The following is a 17,929-nucleotide window of genomic DNA, read 5'->3' as shown; positions in this document are numbered from 1 at the left end:
CTACACCATTCATCACACTTCTTCTACTTTCTTCCAACTGCACCAAAGCATACACCTCCTGGACTGATGGCAAGTCTTTACTACCCAAGATCTGTACCCTGATGGACTCATATGACAGATTCAGCCCTAGGAGGAAGGCAAACACGCGTTGCTGTGATACAAGTGACTTATAGGCCTTTGCATCTTCATCACACTTCCAATTCACATTCTGATAGTGATCAAGTTCTTTCCATATTGATGTCAAATCAGAATAGTACATCGAGAGACTTCTCTCCCCCTGCTTGCAAGTAGAAGATTCAGCTTGTAGTTGATATTTCTTGGCATTGTGTCTCTGTTCTGAATAAGTGGACTTCGCTTGTTCCCATATCTCACAAGCAGTTTCAACCCACATAAAAGTCTTCCTTACTTGTGGCAGCACTGAAACCAAGAGCCAAGACATCACCATACTGTTCTTTTGGTTCCACCTATCATGCTCAGCACTTCCATACTTCGGTTCCTTTACTCTCCCATTGATGTATCCTATTCGCCCCCTAGCAGTGATGTAGAGTTTTATCCCCCTAGACCACTCAAGGTAATTCAGACCATCAAAGGGAATGACAGCCATGGTAAAGCTCATATCCATTCCCCCACTCACACCATTGTGGCTCCCCGAGATCTCTGAAGTAGCAGAATTCTCAATCGACATGGTCAAGCAGTTAATCAGTCCCACACACCGGACTTAGGACCCCTCCTTACTCCACAAAACAATGCTCCACTCAGTTCACACCCACACACTCGGGTTTACCAACCAGATTGAGCACAAACAGTACCAAATTCTTGACAAAATTGAGGTAATATTTGGCAGTTTCAGACCTGTATAGTTTTATCAGTCCCCGCCTACCAGAATTCCAGAATGTCTAACAGCCACTAATCAGCAGGAGAGATCCTTCTTACTTATAGTCAACTCAAACCATTGAGAAGACAGATCAGCATTGACCTACAGTTGTCTTAACACATGAACAGGATCACATGATCCAAGAAAACTAGGGTTACACAGGTTCGATAGCATTCAGCCGCCCCAGATTCAAAGGATTTTCACTTGAAACATGACCAAGGAGAGTAAAGAAGAGAAAAAATAGGGAGAACTGTACCAGTCATAGCTATTCTGTAGTCCAGAATCAGATTTCCTTTCGGCTAGTCTGTTCGATCTGTTCTTTGGGTTGATCGACCGTCTCTTGACAATAGGGTTGATCGATCCGCTCTCTTTTAATCAGCATTCCCGCTCTGATACCATCTTGACAGTGTAGCCGACCAGAGATAAGTGGAAGAGGAGAGAAGAGAAGAGAAGAGAGAAGAGAAAGAGAGAAGGTTTGCAATGTAACAGTACTGGCGGCGCCAGTGTTTATTTTACTATATATAGGGCGACAGAAATAACAAGGGAAAAGACCCTTATGCCCCTGAGTACAATAACAGACATAACAGAAATAAAAAACGAAAAAAAAACACTTTAATTAGCCAAACAAGCCCTAACAACTGCAACTAAGTTATTTTAACATTATTCCAACACCCCTTGAACCTGCACAGCCCTTCTACTCTCTTCACTACTCACCAATGCATAAGCTTGTGACAATGAGACACACTCCTTGGAAAGAATATTCTGTTTTGTGATATCATATTCTGGGTTTAGTCCAGTTAAGAACTCAAATACCCTGTTCCTTTCAACCAATTTTCTGTAGGTCTCTGCATCATTGGTGGTGTCCCAAGGTACAACTTCTATTAGGTCAATCTCTTGCCATAGAGACTTCAAGGTTGAGAAATATATAGCTAGAGTTTTCTCCCCTTGCCTTAAATTCTTTACATCATTTCTCAATTTATATGCTCGGGCCACATTGAGTTTTTGGGAATAGGTTTCTGCAACACTATCCCAAATTTGTTTTGCTGAATTCATCCATAGGTAGTGTTGGCTAATTTGTGGCTGCATTGAGTTCACAAGCCACCCAATGATAGTAATTTTCTTGCATCCACTTCTCGTAGGATGGATCATCTTCTGGGGGAGCCTTCTTACTCCCGGAAATGAACCCCCACTTTCCTCTACTACATACATAAATCTTTACTGATTGTGACCATGCCAGATAACTAGTTCCATCTAGTTTAACTGTGGTCACAATCAATAAGGAATCACTTGGAGTCCCCTGAACCAGTCCATATTCAGCACCACTTTTGTTTTCAAACTCTGAGGAGTACATCATGTAAACACTCCAAATATGATTTCAGATGACTTCTACAAGCATACTGAATGAGGACAAGCAAGAACAGAGTTCAGCCGACCACAAGAAGGCAATACACTGAGTTCAGCCTTCAACATGTAAACAGAAACTTCTAGGCACTCAGCCGAAGTACCTTTCCAAATCTGGACTTCAAGGTAACCACCAAGAAATAGCCAAGAAGAATAAATACCACTTGGTATTGCTGAAATAGCCCTTTTTACAAACACAGTGTGGGAAATAGAGACAACCCCACTGTCAAAAGAGAAAAAAAGGCCTCAAGAACAGTTCGTACAACCCCCCAAAACAGCCAAATATAAGTAACAATCCACAGCCTTGTTACAAGGATGTTTCGGCAGTTTTGACAGTCCAAGAAGGAGTGAAAAAAATAGCCCAGAAATTTCTGGGTTAAACCAGATTCAATGGCAGCCGAAGGTAGTACGGAGCAACCAGAGATTTTCGGACACTTCAACAGTCCAAACACAGTCAAAAGTAATACAAAAAACTGAGCACAACTTAGAGTTCGAGCTTCAAAACAGAACCGAGCTGTTCCCCTTCCCTTTTTTTTTCTCTAATTCTTCCTGGCCACTGAACCACTTCTCCAAGAGATTCTAGTCTTGGGCACTTCCAATGACCTCCAAGAATCAGGCAATACGAGCCTAAGCTTCCTGCCCTAGAATATCGAAGTTCAGGTATGCTTTGATACCATGAAGAAAACTGAAGAGAGGAGAGCTTGAGAGTTCGGCAATGAGGGTCTGAGAATGAGAGTTTCGAACCTACCCTCTCTCAGCACCTAACACAATTTTATTAAGATATATTTGAATAATTACAAGGAGGCCCTTAGTTGGGCAAGAATTTACACAGAACTTAATATAGACAGGATGGGCCCAGAATAAGGCCCATTACAGAAAAACATAAATAACAAGAAAGAATAAACAACCTATGGGCCATTCGGCCCATCTTCTCTACAATAGAATAGTTTTCCCACTTCTTTTGAAGCCTCTCATAGGCCTTAATGTTTTGAATGGTCACTTCCCAACAAAAAACCTCCACTTTAGGAGGAATAGGGCTGTCCCACACTTCTTTAACAGGAAATGGGTTCATTTCAATATGTTGATGCAATGTTTGGAGAAAAGAGGCACAAGGAAATGGGTCCATTGTACTTGCAGAGACTTCTTTCCCCTTTCAACCTGGCAATCACCTATACCAAATTTTCCACTTTATGTTTCGAAAGCCCTCCCTTCCATTTCTTTGAAATGCCCCTCCTCGCTATTCTTTTACCAATAAAGCCCTTGTCATTCCTAATTTTTAACTAATTTGACCAAAAATCCATGTTGGCTCTATCCAGACTACCTTTGCCCAAGTGGGCCCCACTCAGTTTCAAATCCCCTCCACCTTTCTCCACAGCTTGTGCCTCTACACCTTCCTTCCCCAAAACACATCTCTTGAATTCCTTTCTCCTTAAAGTCCTACCCTTCTACGTGTTTGCCCCTGCTTATTCCCATATCTCCTCTCCTTTCCGAAATTCCAACTTTACCTTTCTCCGCCCCCACCTCATCACCTTCTTCTTCCTTCATTTATTTGTTTGGCTTCCTGCGCTCTTCTCTAAGATCTCTGAAATCAGCTTCACTCTCTCCTTCCTCCTCTCCCTCAACCACTTCTTTCTTTTTGCTCCCCAGGACAAGGCTCAATACCATGCCATCTTCTCCCTTCATCATGATCCTTAGCTCATAAAGTTCCCTTGCAAACCTTAAACTCATTTTGTTGGGAACATCTGATATCCTTCGCACTTCCACCAACAGTCTTGTCCTGTCCAAAGTGTGCCAAATTTTGTTTTTATCATCAAATTTCAACAACCTCCCACAGTGCTTCCCTATCTATTAGAAAGTGACAATGCTCTAGGCGTGTAGTGGAATCCCCATGATTGCAATCCAAACGGCTCTTCTCCTTCTTTCTTCACGTAAGTCACCTACCGCAGGAGGGGAACCACCACCCGAGCCTGAGATCAAACTGTCTCACCCTCTTTGCTTCTTCTTCCAATATCTTCTCTGTCCATTCTCTACTGTGGAACAAAAAGAGAAACCGACTTCCATTCAGTTTCCTGACCTCCATCACTTTATCCTCTCCCCACTCATGTTTCGCCCAAACTTCTACAATATCCACTTCCAAATCCAATCCAACAAATTGTCCGACCAAGATCGCTCTCAGCACCATCCTCCTCCTCCAGTTTTCTAACTTTCTTAATCTCCACCAGTATGGTCTCTGCCCTTCTTGTACCCATCCGCTTGTAGCTTTCACAGCATGTGAACAAATTTCTTGCCCCCCCCCCTTACATCTGACCATAGCCTCTCTACTCCATTCTCCTTGCCACTAGGCATCCTTGTACCGGATGGATTCATAAGTTCCATAGACAGCACCGACAGCCACCAACGGCACCGCCCATGACAACGCCTGTGGTGACCTGATGAAGGCAGCTATCACTCATCATGCCTCTTGCTTCTTCTTCTTCTTCCCCCTTTAACACTCTCTCTCACTCTCGCTCTCGCAGCTTTGCATGATTTCCAAATAAAAAAAAAAGTGCATGCTAATAGAAGTGCTTGAAGGAGCAAGTGTGATGCATGTGTATCAGATTTACTTGCAGATTTCCTAAAATAAGATGGGCTATCAATTGAATAGAGAACCTAGTCTCACCATGATAAATCAGGAGCAAATTTCTCAGCAAGAATAGCTGCTTTCAGTGCCAATTCCTCACGCATTGCAAAGTCTGCTGTGCTGAGATACTGAAAGAGAAAGATATCAGTATTGTCCTATATCTCTATTTAGACAGCAACTTTCAACATGTCATGTGAAAAACATTTATGGCCAAACATTGAAACCAGAGAAAAAAGCATTATTTTGATAAAGACCATTCTTATTTTTTTCTTTCTAGGCACCTGTAACAACTCTTCGACTATGTCCTTCGCATTTGTAACATCACACATCCCATAAAGCAGATCAAGAGCACGTCTCCGAATGCTGGAAAAGGAATGATGGTGACTCCATAAGTTTTTTTTTTTCCTTATAAATCATGATATAATTGAAAATGAAGACTCTAGTTCATATAAATTAATGTAATTAACACAGGTCTATGCAAACAGAAGGCTGAATCATAAATTTGCTCAATAACTACCAATGACTAGTTAACAATGTATGTTCCACAAACACAACTTTTGAAATTATAGAGCCAGTTCACTAGTGAAAAGTTGTTTCTTTTCCAGATTGATACATCTTTCTTTTCAGTTCTACTTCTTTTATGTTGTCCATGCAAGATATCACAAGATGAACACATGGTGACTTGGTATACTTGCATTGAGACATCAAAGGCAAGGATTAAAATATCGATATGCCCGATACCCTCACATGGGTATTGATGCGTATGAATATGGCTGACATGCTATGCTTTTGTTTTTTTACGTTTTTTTTTGTTTTATAGGTATTAGAAGGTCCCATTCATCATCTTAATGTATTAGTGTTTTTTCCTAAATCTTTGTATCAGTGTATCCAAGTCTATCGGGCATCTCGCATCTATATTTTAATCCTTGATCACAGGTAACCATATACTACATAAAGCTGATCTCTGCAAACGGTTCTTTTTCTTTTTCTTGGTTTTGCATGAATAGAGTAAATATTTCATTTATAACTAGTAGGAAAAAAAGATGAAATAGTTCCTAGTGTATGATCCCTCCCCCAATTTTAAGTGCAAAAGCAAGAGATGTATCCCTACTTGTCTTTTCATAGTACTGTTATTCATAAAAGTCTTGGAAACAATCTTTCTATATGTGCAAGGGTAAGGTTGCGTACATCTGTCCCTCCCCAGACCCCGCATTGGCAGGAGCCTCATGCACTGGGCTGCCCTATTATTCATAAAAGTATCTATAATAGTTATTAATTAGGGATCTTCCCTTTCTATCAAAAACTGGGTGTGCCCAAACCTCAACCCAATGCAAATAAATAACCAGAGCATGAGTAGAGGAAATATTTGATTGATAACTAATAGGAACATAAGAAGAAACAATTCCTGGTGCATGATCCCTCTCCCAATTTAAGTGAAAAAGGAAAGACGTGCCCCTTTTGACTTTTCATAGTACTCTTCTTCACAAAATTACTTGTATGGTTATTAATAATAGATATTCCCTGTATTAAAAACTAGGTGCACCCTAATCACAACCCCATATATATAAATAATCAGAGCACTAAAACCCCTATTTTCTAATTCATAGGATATCATTGTTAGAGATGGGCTGTTACTGTTATGTAGTTATTTATATGGGATGGGCCCTTGATGGGAAAAACTTTTGTTTTATTTACTTATTTTCTGCCACTCATTTATGAGTAGATTAATTTTTTTACTCTTTGTTCTTGGTATTTCAGACCTTGTTCTGATATTGCTTTTCTGGACTAAGAAGTCAACAGGGTAATAGAGCAGTGTCTCTTCTTTTCTGGACTAGATCATGCTACCTAATTTTTAGAAGATTTTTGTAGAAGAAATCGAATCAGTTTGCTGCCTCAAAGTGAGGTCTAGAGAATTCTGCCCAAAAATCAAGCAAAAAATCAGAGAATTCATTGTTCGCAATGATTGTAGGTCTTATAATCAGATTGGAGGTGGTAAAGTTGGTGCTCAGGTATTAAATAATCAATTTTTATTTTTCTTAAGATGGCCACTTGTTCTGGAGTGTTCTAGGGTGTACCCTATTTCTCCTCTGTTATATTGACACCGGAATTGGAGGAATCAATTTTGCATGGACACAGGCACAGGAGTCAGAATCTGATGCATGTGCAAGAATCTGACCCAACAAGATGAGAAAATTATGGACTTGCACAGACATCTATGGAAAAGTATATACTATAAAATAGTTAATATGTTTTGAATTCAAACATTACATACCTGAAAACATGTTGCCTTTCTCACTAAGTAACATTTGATATGAAAAAATGGCATTCATCTTGTATATTAGCTGTTCATTTATGCCAACTAACTATTCCCTACTTATATATGCCTTATCCCGGAATAAAGACTGCCTAATTTTGAATTGCATTTCATTTTCTCCTAATGGGAGTAGCTGGATTTGATCTTGAGATAGGGAGTAAGGGATTGTGAAACTTCAAACATTATTTCCTTGCTTGAGTTATTTTGGACATTAACCACCTCTAGTTCCTTCTCCTGTGCCGTGTGTATCGTTTTTCAAAACCCTCACCATTTGCTTGAGTTATTCAAGTGTTTCCCCTTCCTTCCTGGTGGGAGCCATTTGGAGAGGTCTAGTACCACACAAAGTTAGGCATTTTGTTGGGAGGTATTCCTAGACAAAATTAACACCTGCAAGAATCTTCAGGGGAAAAAAACCATTCTGGTAACTTTCATCATCCCCACATATTTTCCTTCTATGCAAAGAAAATGGAGAAAGCATGTTTCATCTGCTAATCTCCTGTCAATGTTTATCTATTATTTGGACTTTCTTTCTCTCACAATTTGGCAGCAGCTGGTCTTTTCCCGGGGATCTAAGTAAATTTTTTTCTGGTTCACTTTTCCCTCCACTAAAGAAACATGTGAAGATGCTTTGGAGGTGCACAAGAGCTGCTATTTCATGGTGTAATTGGGAAGAAAGCAATGCATGCCTTTTAAGTAACAACGAGATGCCTGTTGAGGAGATCATAGATTCTATTTCCATCAAAGTAGCACACTTGGTAAAAATTTTGGGTATCTTCTCGCCTTCTACAACAGATGACATCCTACAAAACTGCAAGCAGATGGCTGACTCTTCTCTGATCAAACTGGTTCACAATGCTAATTGGACCCTCCTAGAACAGGCTACATAAAGGTCAATTTTGATGGATGTAGTTTGGGAAACCACAGTTTGGCAGGCATAGGAGTTTTCAGAAATGAAGAAGGAAATGTCATACTTGGGTCCTATTGGGAATGGAGATTCAACTAAGGCAGCATTTTAGGCAATCCTCCATGATATAAAGATCTGAACATCAGTGACCTAATGAATGAAGGAGATTCAAAGAGCAGTAATTGGTTCATTAAGTGAATCCTATACAATTTCTTGGAAACATAGATACACCATTCAGGAAATCAAGAAGCTGAAGGTGGATAATGAGAACTGTACTGAATTGGACTCCACAATCCACTAATGGACTAGCAGATGGATTGGCAAAACAAGGGGCCTTGAGGGATAGCATGTTTTGGGGCCAAATTATGTAATGCTTATGTAGTAGTGTTCTCTACCTTACAGACTGGGGTTAGCCAAGGCTAACCACCATGTGGGGTGTAAGACTTTCTGTACATTTTTCAAAGTCATTAATAAATTTTTTTACAGTTTCTCATCTAAAAAATTATGTCAACTAAGCTAGTAAGTGAAAATGAATAGTTACATACATGTGAGCACCAAATCTGTCAAGCGTCAGACTCTGACACATGCTCAACAGACACGTCCATTTAGGAGAGTCCATGCAACACTAAGTGTAACTCAGAGAAATTGTGATAATTCTTGACTGTAGGTCAAGAATATCTTTCCTAATCTATATGAAGGCATTGCTAAAGTTAATTTCAGATTGTTCGATTATCATGGCACCTACTGGAACAGATTTGAAGTAAGTTGTAGAGCATGGTGTTGTTCTAGGTAGTGTCGGTGATATCAAGGGAGGTGTTGTCACTACCATTAAACCGGATGGCATGAATTATTTGCAATGAGCTCAGTCAATGCGCACTGATATTAGTGATTGTGAGAAATTGGGTTAAATCACTAGGAATGCTGTTGAGCATGGTTTCTCAGACCCTCATCACCTAAAATGGACTCAAGAGAATTGCATTGTTTGGGATGGAGTCAGCACAGGAGGTTTGGGATTGAGTTCCAAGGGCTTACTCTCAGCCATTGGATGTTGCTAGAGCTTACCAGCCTAAGCTACAGGTGAATACTCTCAAGAAAGGGGAGATGACTCATGCTCTTTACTATCTACTCTACAGACATACTGGCAAGAAATTGATAATGTAGATACCTACAGGTGTTATGAATTGAATCTTTGAGTTCCTTGCTGGTTCCAATCCAAGTACAATATTACCGGGCAGCATATCTTGACACAAGGAGTTTCAGAGATGTTATGAATTTGACCTTTGCTAAAAAGTCGGGAATAGCCTATGATAAACCAATGCAACTTTATTGTGACAATTAGGAAGCTATTAATATAGCCCATAATCCAATTCAGCATGACAGGACCAAGCATATTGAGGTTGATGGGCACTTTATCAAATAGCGTATGATTAAAAAAGAAGTTTGTCTATCTTATGTTGGTACAAATGAACTAGATGATATATTCACAAAAGATGTCAATAAAGTGAAGCTTGATTGTTGTATAGGAAAGCTAGGCATGATTAATCTTTGTGCTTAACTTCTATATAGCAGTTCATATGAACTAGGCCCTTGGTGGGCTGAACTTTTGTTTTATTTATTTCTTTATTTGCTTCCACCCACTTATGGACAGAGTGGTCTCTTTATTTTTATTTTTAAATTCACTCTTATAATCAGATGAATGGGGTGGAGAACTCATCTGTTCTTGCTCTCCAATAACAGTTTCAGTTCCAACACTATTTCTACTAGTTTTTTATAATTAAAATTTGAGTATTTCAGATCTGTTTTTGATACTCTGTCCTGAACTTAAAAAAAAAAAAAAAAAACAAACAAACAAAGTACACTATAAATCCTGAATGGGAAATTGGCAACTTGAGGAGAGAGATAGAGATAGCTTCAAATTTAAGAGCAACAGAAATTAAAATATCAATTATTTGTTTTATGTTTAACCTAATATCAGGATCCTTCAATGAGGTGATGATTTGGGCCTGGTGTCTCTTAATAATATCCTGCACATCTATTACCATCAACATCCTAGTCATGTTCTCCTGCAAAAGAGCAACAGGACATTAAACTATGAAGCTGTATCTAAAATTTCCAATACAACACAATATGTTTGTTTGTTATGCATGTAGACTACAGAAAGGTCAATTATCTCTCTCTCTCTCTCTCTCTCTCTCTCTCTCTCTCTCTCTCTCTCTCTCTCTCTCTCTCTCAACAGCCTAACCTAGTACTCCTATTTAGCCTACCTCAGAGAAAGAAGATGCAATAAATAGATCCAAGATATTTCCATTGCTTTTGCAGTCAAGAAAACACTTACAAGACCAAGATATCGGATATTTGGCTCACGAACAGCAATAAATTTACCAAGCAGAGCAACACACTGAGACATCATCTCCTTTTCAGCATCAAGGTGCATGACCTATCATAAAACATTTAAAACAAACAGAGCCATAAGAATAGGTTGAACTAGAAAAATCAGTATTTACATACTTGAAAACAACCTGAACTTGACTAAGAACCAAGAGAAAAATAAAAAGAAACCAGAAAGATAGAAAGAAGAGAAGAAAACAGGGTTTGGTTCAGTTCAGAAAAAAATCTCTTAACTGTCGCCCTGCTTATTTCATTATATAATATAAGACAAAATTACAAAAGTATCCCCGATTATGTAAAATAAAGACAGTAATGTTCTGTTGCCTATAATTCCAACACTCCCCCTCAAGCTGGAGCATATATATCATAATATTCCAACTTGTTGCAAATGCAACCCATCCTTAAGAGACTTGAACTTCTGGTGAAGATATTGACTAACTGATCCTTTGGCCTGACATATGGGGTAACAACCTCACCACTTGCAACTTTCTCTCTGACATATGGGGCAACTGATCCTTAGACTTTTCTACAGTTCTAGCTTTTTTCCATTCTTTGTAGAATGCTTGTTTTAATCTAATTATATTTTGAATCTCTTCATTCCACAGCCAAGTTTCTTCAGTACCTTGCCACTTCCCTTTATATTTCTCCTAAGACATCCTTTGCTACTTTATATTATTTGCCATTCAAGCCAAATATCATTAATCTTTCCATCTAAATTCCAATTCCCTTCTATAATCAATTTGTTTTTAAATTGAGCTAGCTTTTACCCTTTCAGGCTTTCCCACCTAATTCTTGGACACCAATTTTCTTCCTTATTTCTCTTCCATTTCCTAATGCGCACATCTACCACCATTAGTCTATGTTATGTTGTTAGGCTTTCTCCCAGAATAACTTTGCAATCCTTACACACCATTTGTTTTGTTCACCTCATAAGGAAAGATATCCAAAAATGAACAATATATCTCTTAAAAATCATAGAAAAAATCAAGAAAAATAATGAAAAATACACTTGAAAATCCTTATTGAAAGATGGAAGGAGCTCCCACAACAGGTGTTGTATAGAGTTGAGCTCCCATGACCATCAAAGACTAGGTTTTTCTTCTGTACCCAAGAACAGCGCAAGATTAACCTGGCGACATTTCTAAATTCAATTCGAGTAACTGCAGCCCAGTGCAAATGAAGGAGATGAAGGAGTTTTTCAGGTCAGTTTCAAAGTGGAGAAGAGATGTCAAGGTAGAAGCAAAGAGTTTCTTGTTCGAAGAATGTAAACTCCAGGGGATTACATCCTTGAAGGTATGTGAGGAAAAAAGAGCATCAATCTTCTTAGTCAGAGAAGCAATGCAATGGATAAAGGGGTTTGTAGATGGCACAACCTACTTTGTGAAAAGGTTGGGATGGAAAAGCAATCTAGATCGATCGGGGAAGAGATATGAGGCTGAACTTCGATGGAACCGAAAAGGTTTGTTTATCACAGTGACATAGCGTAGAGATAGTGAGAAAATCTAGCCGCAGGGCTATTTTTGTACTTTTACTTCTTTTGTTGTACATCTATTTTATGTACTCTTTCTTTTGTACACTAAGGGAAGATTTGTCCTTTTACTTTCTTTAATATAAATATCTCTTTTAGGGTGTTGACAGTCACTAAGTGACACACCTACCAATCTGCTGTGTTCTCCTCTCTCTCTCTCTCTGTCTTTTCAATCTAACTCTGGCATGGTAACAAAGCAGGTCATGATCTGATCTGCATAACACCCCTTTTCAACCCTTTTCTTCTCTGCTATCTAGAGTGGGAGGCTCTCGAGTGCCCTTGAATCCCTCCTTTGGGGCAGCCTTTGGTCAGAACTCTACAGACAATTTTTTTGGATTGTTGCGCCATCAGATTACTCTTTTTTGTTGGATCTCCTTGTAGAGACATTGGATCAGGCTGAAACTTAACATCTAGTGTCGCCCAGAGCAGATCTACTGATTCTAATTGGTTTGGATTGGATCAGATTTGATTTAGAAGGGTTTTGAGCCACTTCTGAGTTCGGCAGACCCTTACAGTTTCCTTTTCTGGACATCGGCTGAAAGGTACCACTTTCTTTCTTCTGATTTGAACCCTATCTTTTGCTTAGAAGTGTGGTTTTCTATCTCTTGTGATTCAATGGCATCAGAAAGGATGGAGGTTCTCCCTATTAAGTTAAATGGTACGAACTATGCACTATGGAATTTCAATTTTCAATTTCTTGTTGAGGCAAAAGGTCTTTGGGGATATATGGATGGATCAGTAGTTAAACCTGATGATTCAAATATTAAGGGTCTTAATTAGTGGAATAGTGATAATGCGAAAATCGCATCATGGGTCCTAGAATTAGTTGAAATTGACATTGCAATCCTTATGAAAGGATACAGGACTGCCTATGAGATGTATGAGTATCTTGAGAAAGTATATCAGCAATCAAACACCTCTAGATAGTACCAGATAGAGGTTGACATCTTCTCATACTATCAAGGAGAAAGGGAGGTCTAGGAACACTATGTCGGGTTTATTAACCTATGGACAGAGTATGAGTTGTTAGACAGTGTATGCCCTTAGCTCCAATCAGATTGATGTACATTATGACATTTATTGAAAATGAATAAAGTACATATTTGATTCATGCTATTGTGGTGTGTTTTTGTGTAATGCCCTTAAACTAGACACATAATGAGTTTGGGGAGATTTATCCTGCTAAGGCTGACACTAGTGTGCCGCCAAGTGTTGGGGTGGCTTGTCTCAACTGCCAGGGTGAGACCCGAGGTACATGCAGTGTAGGTTTACTTGAAACCCTGAACTGGACCAGATTTCCAGTATTGCCCTAGACCTTGGAGATTAGTGGGCAAAACTGGAAAGTTACACCCGACCCCTAGACTCGATTATGATACTGCACTAGATGTCGGATTGGGTTGTCTTTGATATGCCAATCAGTGAGATCCTTAGAGGGGGTCAAAACCTAGGTATGTTGGGACAGTCCGAGAATTCATCTAAGTGGGTGATCATAGTGACAGGATCAGCCCCTTTGTCGAACAAAGGTAATGATCGGGGATGCACTCTCTCTGATGGACACCAAGACTGCCGGCAGCCGATTTCAATCGTTGAAATTTGTTTTGCAAAATATATTTTATATACGGATATAAATATATATATTATGGTTTCAAAATGTTTGCAAAAGGTTTTAATTCCCGGGATCCATGTGAGTAGAGAGTGCAGCACTGTTCCTTGCAGCCGAGGGAGAAATCCTCTCTTGTCGGGCAGTGCATGATCATTATGGGCTGAGAGGTTAGGTGTAAGACCATTGAGGGTAATACCTGATGGGCTAATCTTGCATCTGCCCACAGTCCCTGGGTTTTTATAAGATGGCTTGGCCCAGGGACCACTTAGTGTAAGTGTTGGGCTCATTAGGGGTCCATGTGATAGGATCAAGGGGTGCACTGTCCATAACAGTGTATTCGGCCAGGCCTTGTAACAAAGGCTGGGCTGAACCCATGTGGTTGATGTGTAGATGAATGTTTGGGTCTCACGCCATACAAAGAAGCCCAACTGGGCAGCAGTTTGGAAGCATACTGAGCACTAAGACTTCATGGGCCTAAAGCCCATTTCAAACTAGGCTGATTTGATCAGTTAAATTAAGAGGCGGATCTGAGATTAGATTAGCAGATAGGATAGGGTCTTAACCCTATCCTTTCAGAGAGTCTATATCTAAATGAGATTTAGATCTGGAAACCTCCTAATAAGATTAGGAGAGGACTAATCTAATCTGCGGATTAGATAAGGGTCTATCCTTATCGCTTAAAGGGAATTCAGATCCAAATATGATTTGGATAAGCAACTCCTAATGGGATTAGGAGTTGATCCCTTTAAGGTTATAAAAGGAGGAGGGAGCGGCAGCCTATTAGAAGATCACATCCTCAATTTCAGAGCAAGAGTTGCAGAAAAGAGAACATAGCGTCTAGTGAGACTGCGTTATTTTCTCCTTGCCGCCTCCTTCCTGTCGCCGCCATAACTGCCAGTTCGATCTCCTCTTTCAAGCAGGAACGATCAAGATTGGATCTTGATATCAGCCTTTGGAGAAAGGCTGATCTGAAGTTGTGCTCACAGCCTCCAGCGAATTCTTGTGAAGGGTTCAGTTCGTTGGACGAACATTGCTGATTCTGCTCCATCATTCACTGTGTCATCTTCAGTGGGAGCAGTCTTTGGAGTCTTTCTTTGGGCATGAACACCTTCGTTGGGAGATATTGTTTTTCCGTATTAGGTATATCCCTCTCCTGCTTCTGGTTTCAAATCTGGTTCGGTTTATGGTTCAAGATTGATCATTGAAAATGCAAATTTTCTAAAACAGGGAATGTGATTCCCAGATGAGGGGAGAGGAAATTTTTGAAATTTCGCCCAACCTACCTGCAGGGTTCGGCCATCCATATGATGGATCTCTCATTCCTTCATGAGTTAGTGCACATAGGAAAGGATTTGTCGGAATGTTGCATGAAGTATATGAAGGAACACTTTGATAGAAGGAAGATTATGCATTTCCTAATGCATCTCAGGCCTGAATTTGAAGTTGTCAAATCTAATATCCTAAGCCGAGGAACACTTATTGACTTAGATACTATTCTTGTAAAATTTCTGAGAGCTGAAACCAGATTTGCTACATAGACTACTCTGGATGAGAGAAAAGATTTTAACATTGATATTGTCTTCCTGGCAACAAAACCAAAGGGGAAGAAGGACTTCTCTAAAGTACAATGCTATGAGTGTAAGGAGTTTGGGCATGTTGTCTCCCATTGCAAGAAAAAGAATACATGAACTTATTACAAGAAGTTCGGCCATATCATTATTGAATGTCCTACTTGGTCTCAGAAAAGCGGTGGATCAAATTAGAATAAGGGAAGCTACAACGCCTATCAAACAGTTGTAGATGGATCAGATGCCGCATCTTCCATTACTTCTGTGGCTGGCCAAAATGACACTTCTGGTGGCATGTCTGAAGAACAGATTCGACAGCTCATCTCCTTGTTCATTTCCTTAGCCTTCTCTGCCATTGGCTTGTTTGGTAAGTCACCAACTTATTGTCCCTTACCAAATCACCTCTGGTATATTGACTCAGGAGCCTCTAACCATATGATAGGGGCCACACTTGGTCAGTATCCCAAAACCCATCTTCCCAATGAACACATTGTCACTGCTGATGGTGAGAAATTAGATATACTTGGATGTGATGATCTGTATTTATCTACTTCTAAATCATCTCCGTTTCATTTATCCAAAACTTTATTTGTACCCAAGCTCACCACCAATTTGATTTCAGTTGGCAAACTTGTAGAGGAAGGTAACACTGTCTCATTCATTTCTGATGGTTGTTTGATATAGGTCTGGAAAACTGGGGAGGTGAAGGGGAAGGGACATAGACTAGGATGACTATTTGCTTTGGAGTTTGAGAAGAATAAGGCTGCACCCGTTTCTACTTCTTGTTTGATTTCTACTACTAGTTTTGAGTCCTTTAATTGTAATAATGACTGGCATTTGTGGTATAAACGCCTTGGCCATTCATTTTCTAAGAAACTTGATCAGTTATTTGCTTCTAGTAGTTTACCTATTTCAGTTATTTCCTTTAAGAATGTTAATAAAGATTGCATTACTTGTGGTTTATGTAAGAGTCATATTTTACCTTTTCCTTCTCACTCTTAGCATGCTACAGTCCCTTTTCACTTGATACATAGTGATGTTTGGTCGTCTCCTGTTATTTCACAGCTGAGTTATAAGTACTTTGTAACCTTTATAGCTGACTGCACTTGTTTCACTTGGCTTTATTTTCTTCGAAAGAAATCTGAAGTTTACTCTGTATTTAAGCACTTTCATGCTTATGTTACTACCCAATTTGATGCTCGGATATGTGTGTTATGATCAGATTCAAGGGGAGAGTATTTTGATGGGAATTTCCAAACTTACTTAAAACAATATGGAATTCAATCCCAGAAATCCTGTCCAGGCACCCCACAACAAAGTGGGGTAATAGAAAGAAAGAATGAGTGTATTTTGAGTGTAGTCAGAACACTTCTACAAGATTCCCATGTACCCTCTTGGTTTTGGGTGGAGGCGGCCAGCACTACTGTGTATCTCATAAATCATCTTCCTTTGTTTGTTTTCAATAATTCTTCTCCTTTCCAATCTCTCTTCCACAAATCTTCAGATCTATCTATGCTCAACATTTTTGGATGTGCTTTTTTGTTCACCTGACACCTCATGAACATACAAAGTTAACTGCACAAGCGGCTTTGTGTGCCTTTATGGGGTATAGTTCTGAACATAAGGGATTCCTTTGCTATGATCCTTCGGTTTGATGTATTTGAATCTCTCGTAATGTATTTTTTCCTTGAGAGTGTCTTTTTTTGAACATATTATAAAATTCCCAGCTCCTTCCATTTCCTTGTTGCACAATTTTGACTCTCCAGGTACCATAGCTTTCAAGGCGCCTAGGTGAGGCTAGGCGACCACAGGGCGCCTAGGTGCCTAGGCATTGGAATTTTAAAATGTTTGCTTTATTGAGTTTTTATATTATATATGCTTTTCTAAATCATTTTATGGTTTTGTGTGCTAACTAGCAATCATGTACACTAACTATTAACACTAAAAATCATTAAAATGAGTATAAATTTCATATAAAACGCTAAATCAATAAATCAAGTTTTAGACATGTAATTCATCCATAAAAAAAAAAAAAAAAAATTGAAGAAGAGAATCCGATTCAGACATACAACCACTGAATCAAGTTTCAGCCATGTAGTTCATCCATATAAAAAAAATCAGCCATATAATCATATATTAATGAAAAAAAAATGAATGAGAAGAAGGAATAAAGAAGAGATTAGAGAAGAATTGAAAAAGAGAAGAAGAGTAGGTTCGACAGCTTAGGCTGTTAAAAACCGAGATGATTCAAGTGTGAATCATGACCGAAATATTGATTGAGTAGGGCGGAGCCCCTTTTTTTTCAAAAACAAAAAGCAAAAAAATGGACTCATGGGGCAGACTGACGACTGAGAGAGTGAGAGTGACTGACTGAGAATAGTTGGACTCATGAGAAGTGGAGAAAGGGAGGACTGAGGAGTATAGGGGCGGAGCCCCTATTTTTTCGAAAAAAAAAAAAAAAGAAAAGGAGGACTGGTGAGCCCCTATTTTTTCGACTGAAATCTGAGAAGAAGAAGAAGAAAGGGAGGGTGCCTAGTGCACAAAATGATACAACGTATAGTTCTCTTAATACTAAAATGATACAATGTAACAAGTTTATTTTAAAAGAATACAACTACTAAAATATTGAATTAAGAAATTTAAAAAAAATAATTTTTTTAAATGCATGTAGGCGCCCACTTAAGTCTCTGGGCGAGTGCCTAGCGCGCAAAACATATGGCGTTTGGGTG

The 17,929-nt window shown here is 39.2% G+C and overlaps 1 protein-coding gene across 1 annotated transcript in view; it reads right to left on the bottom strand.

The window, feature by feature from the left end:
* LOC148871041 (AP-2 complex subunit alpha-1-like) overlaps positions 1 to 17,929 on the bottom strand; it is a 150,505-nt gene that overhangs the window by 53,520 nt on the left and 79,056 nt on the right. Inside the window, exons 9-12 of the mRNA XM_088973311.1 lie at positions 10,449 to 10,550; positions 10,079 to 10,176; positions 5,177 to 5,258; positions 4,935 to 5,023 (exon numbers count right to left, since the gene is read on the bottom strand). Of these exons, the coding sequence (XP_088829437.1) occupies positions 4,935 to 5,023; positions 5,177 to 5,258; positions 10,079 to 10,176; positions 10,449 to 10,550 (371 nt within the window). The remainder of the gene's footprint in view (positions 1 to 4,934; positions 5,024 to 5,176; positions 5,259 to 10,078; positions 10,177 to 10,448; positions 10,551 to 17,929) is intronic.

This window comes from Nelumbo lutea, chromosome 2 (assembly GCF_056320005.1).
Source record: "Nelumbo lutea isolate HS-2025 chromosome 2, American lotus-T2T, whole genome shotgun sequence".
Taxonomy (NCBI): Eukaryota; Viridiplantae; Streptophyta; class Magnoliopsida; order Proteales; family Nelumbonaceae; genus Nelumbo; species Nelumbo lutea.
This window is presented reverse-complemented; position numbering and strand designations above follow the sequence as displayed.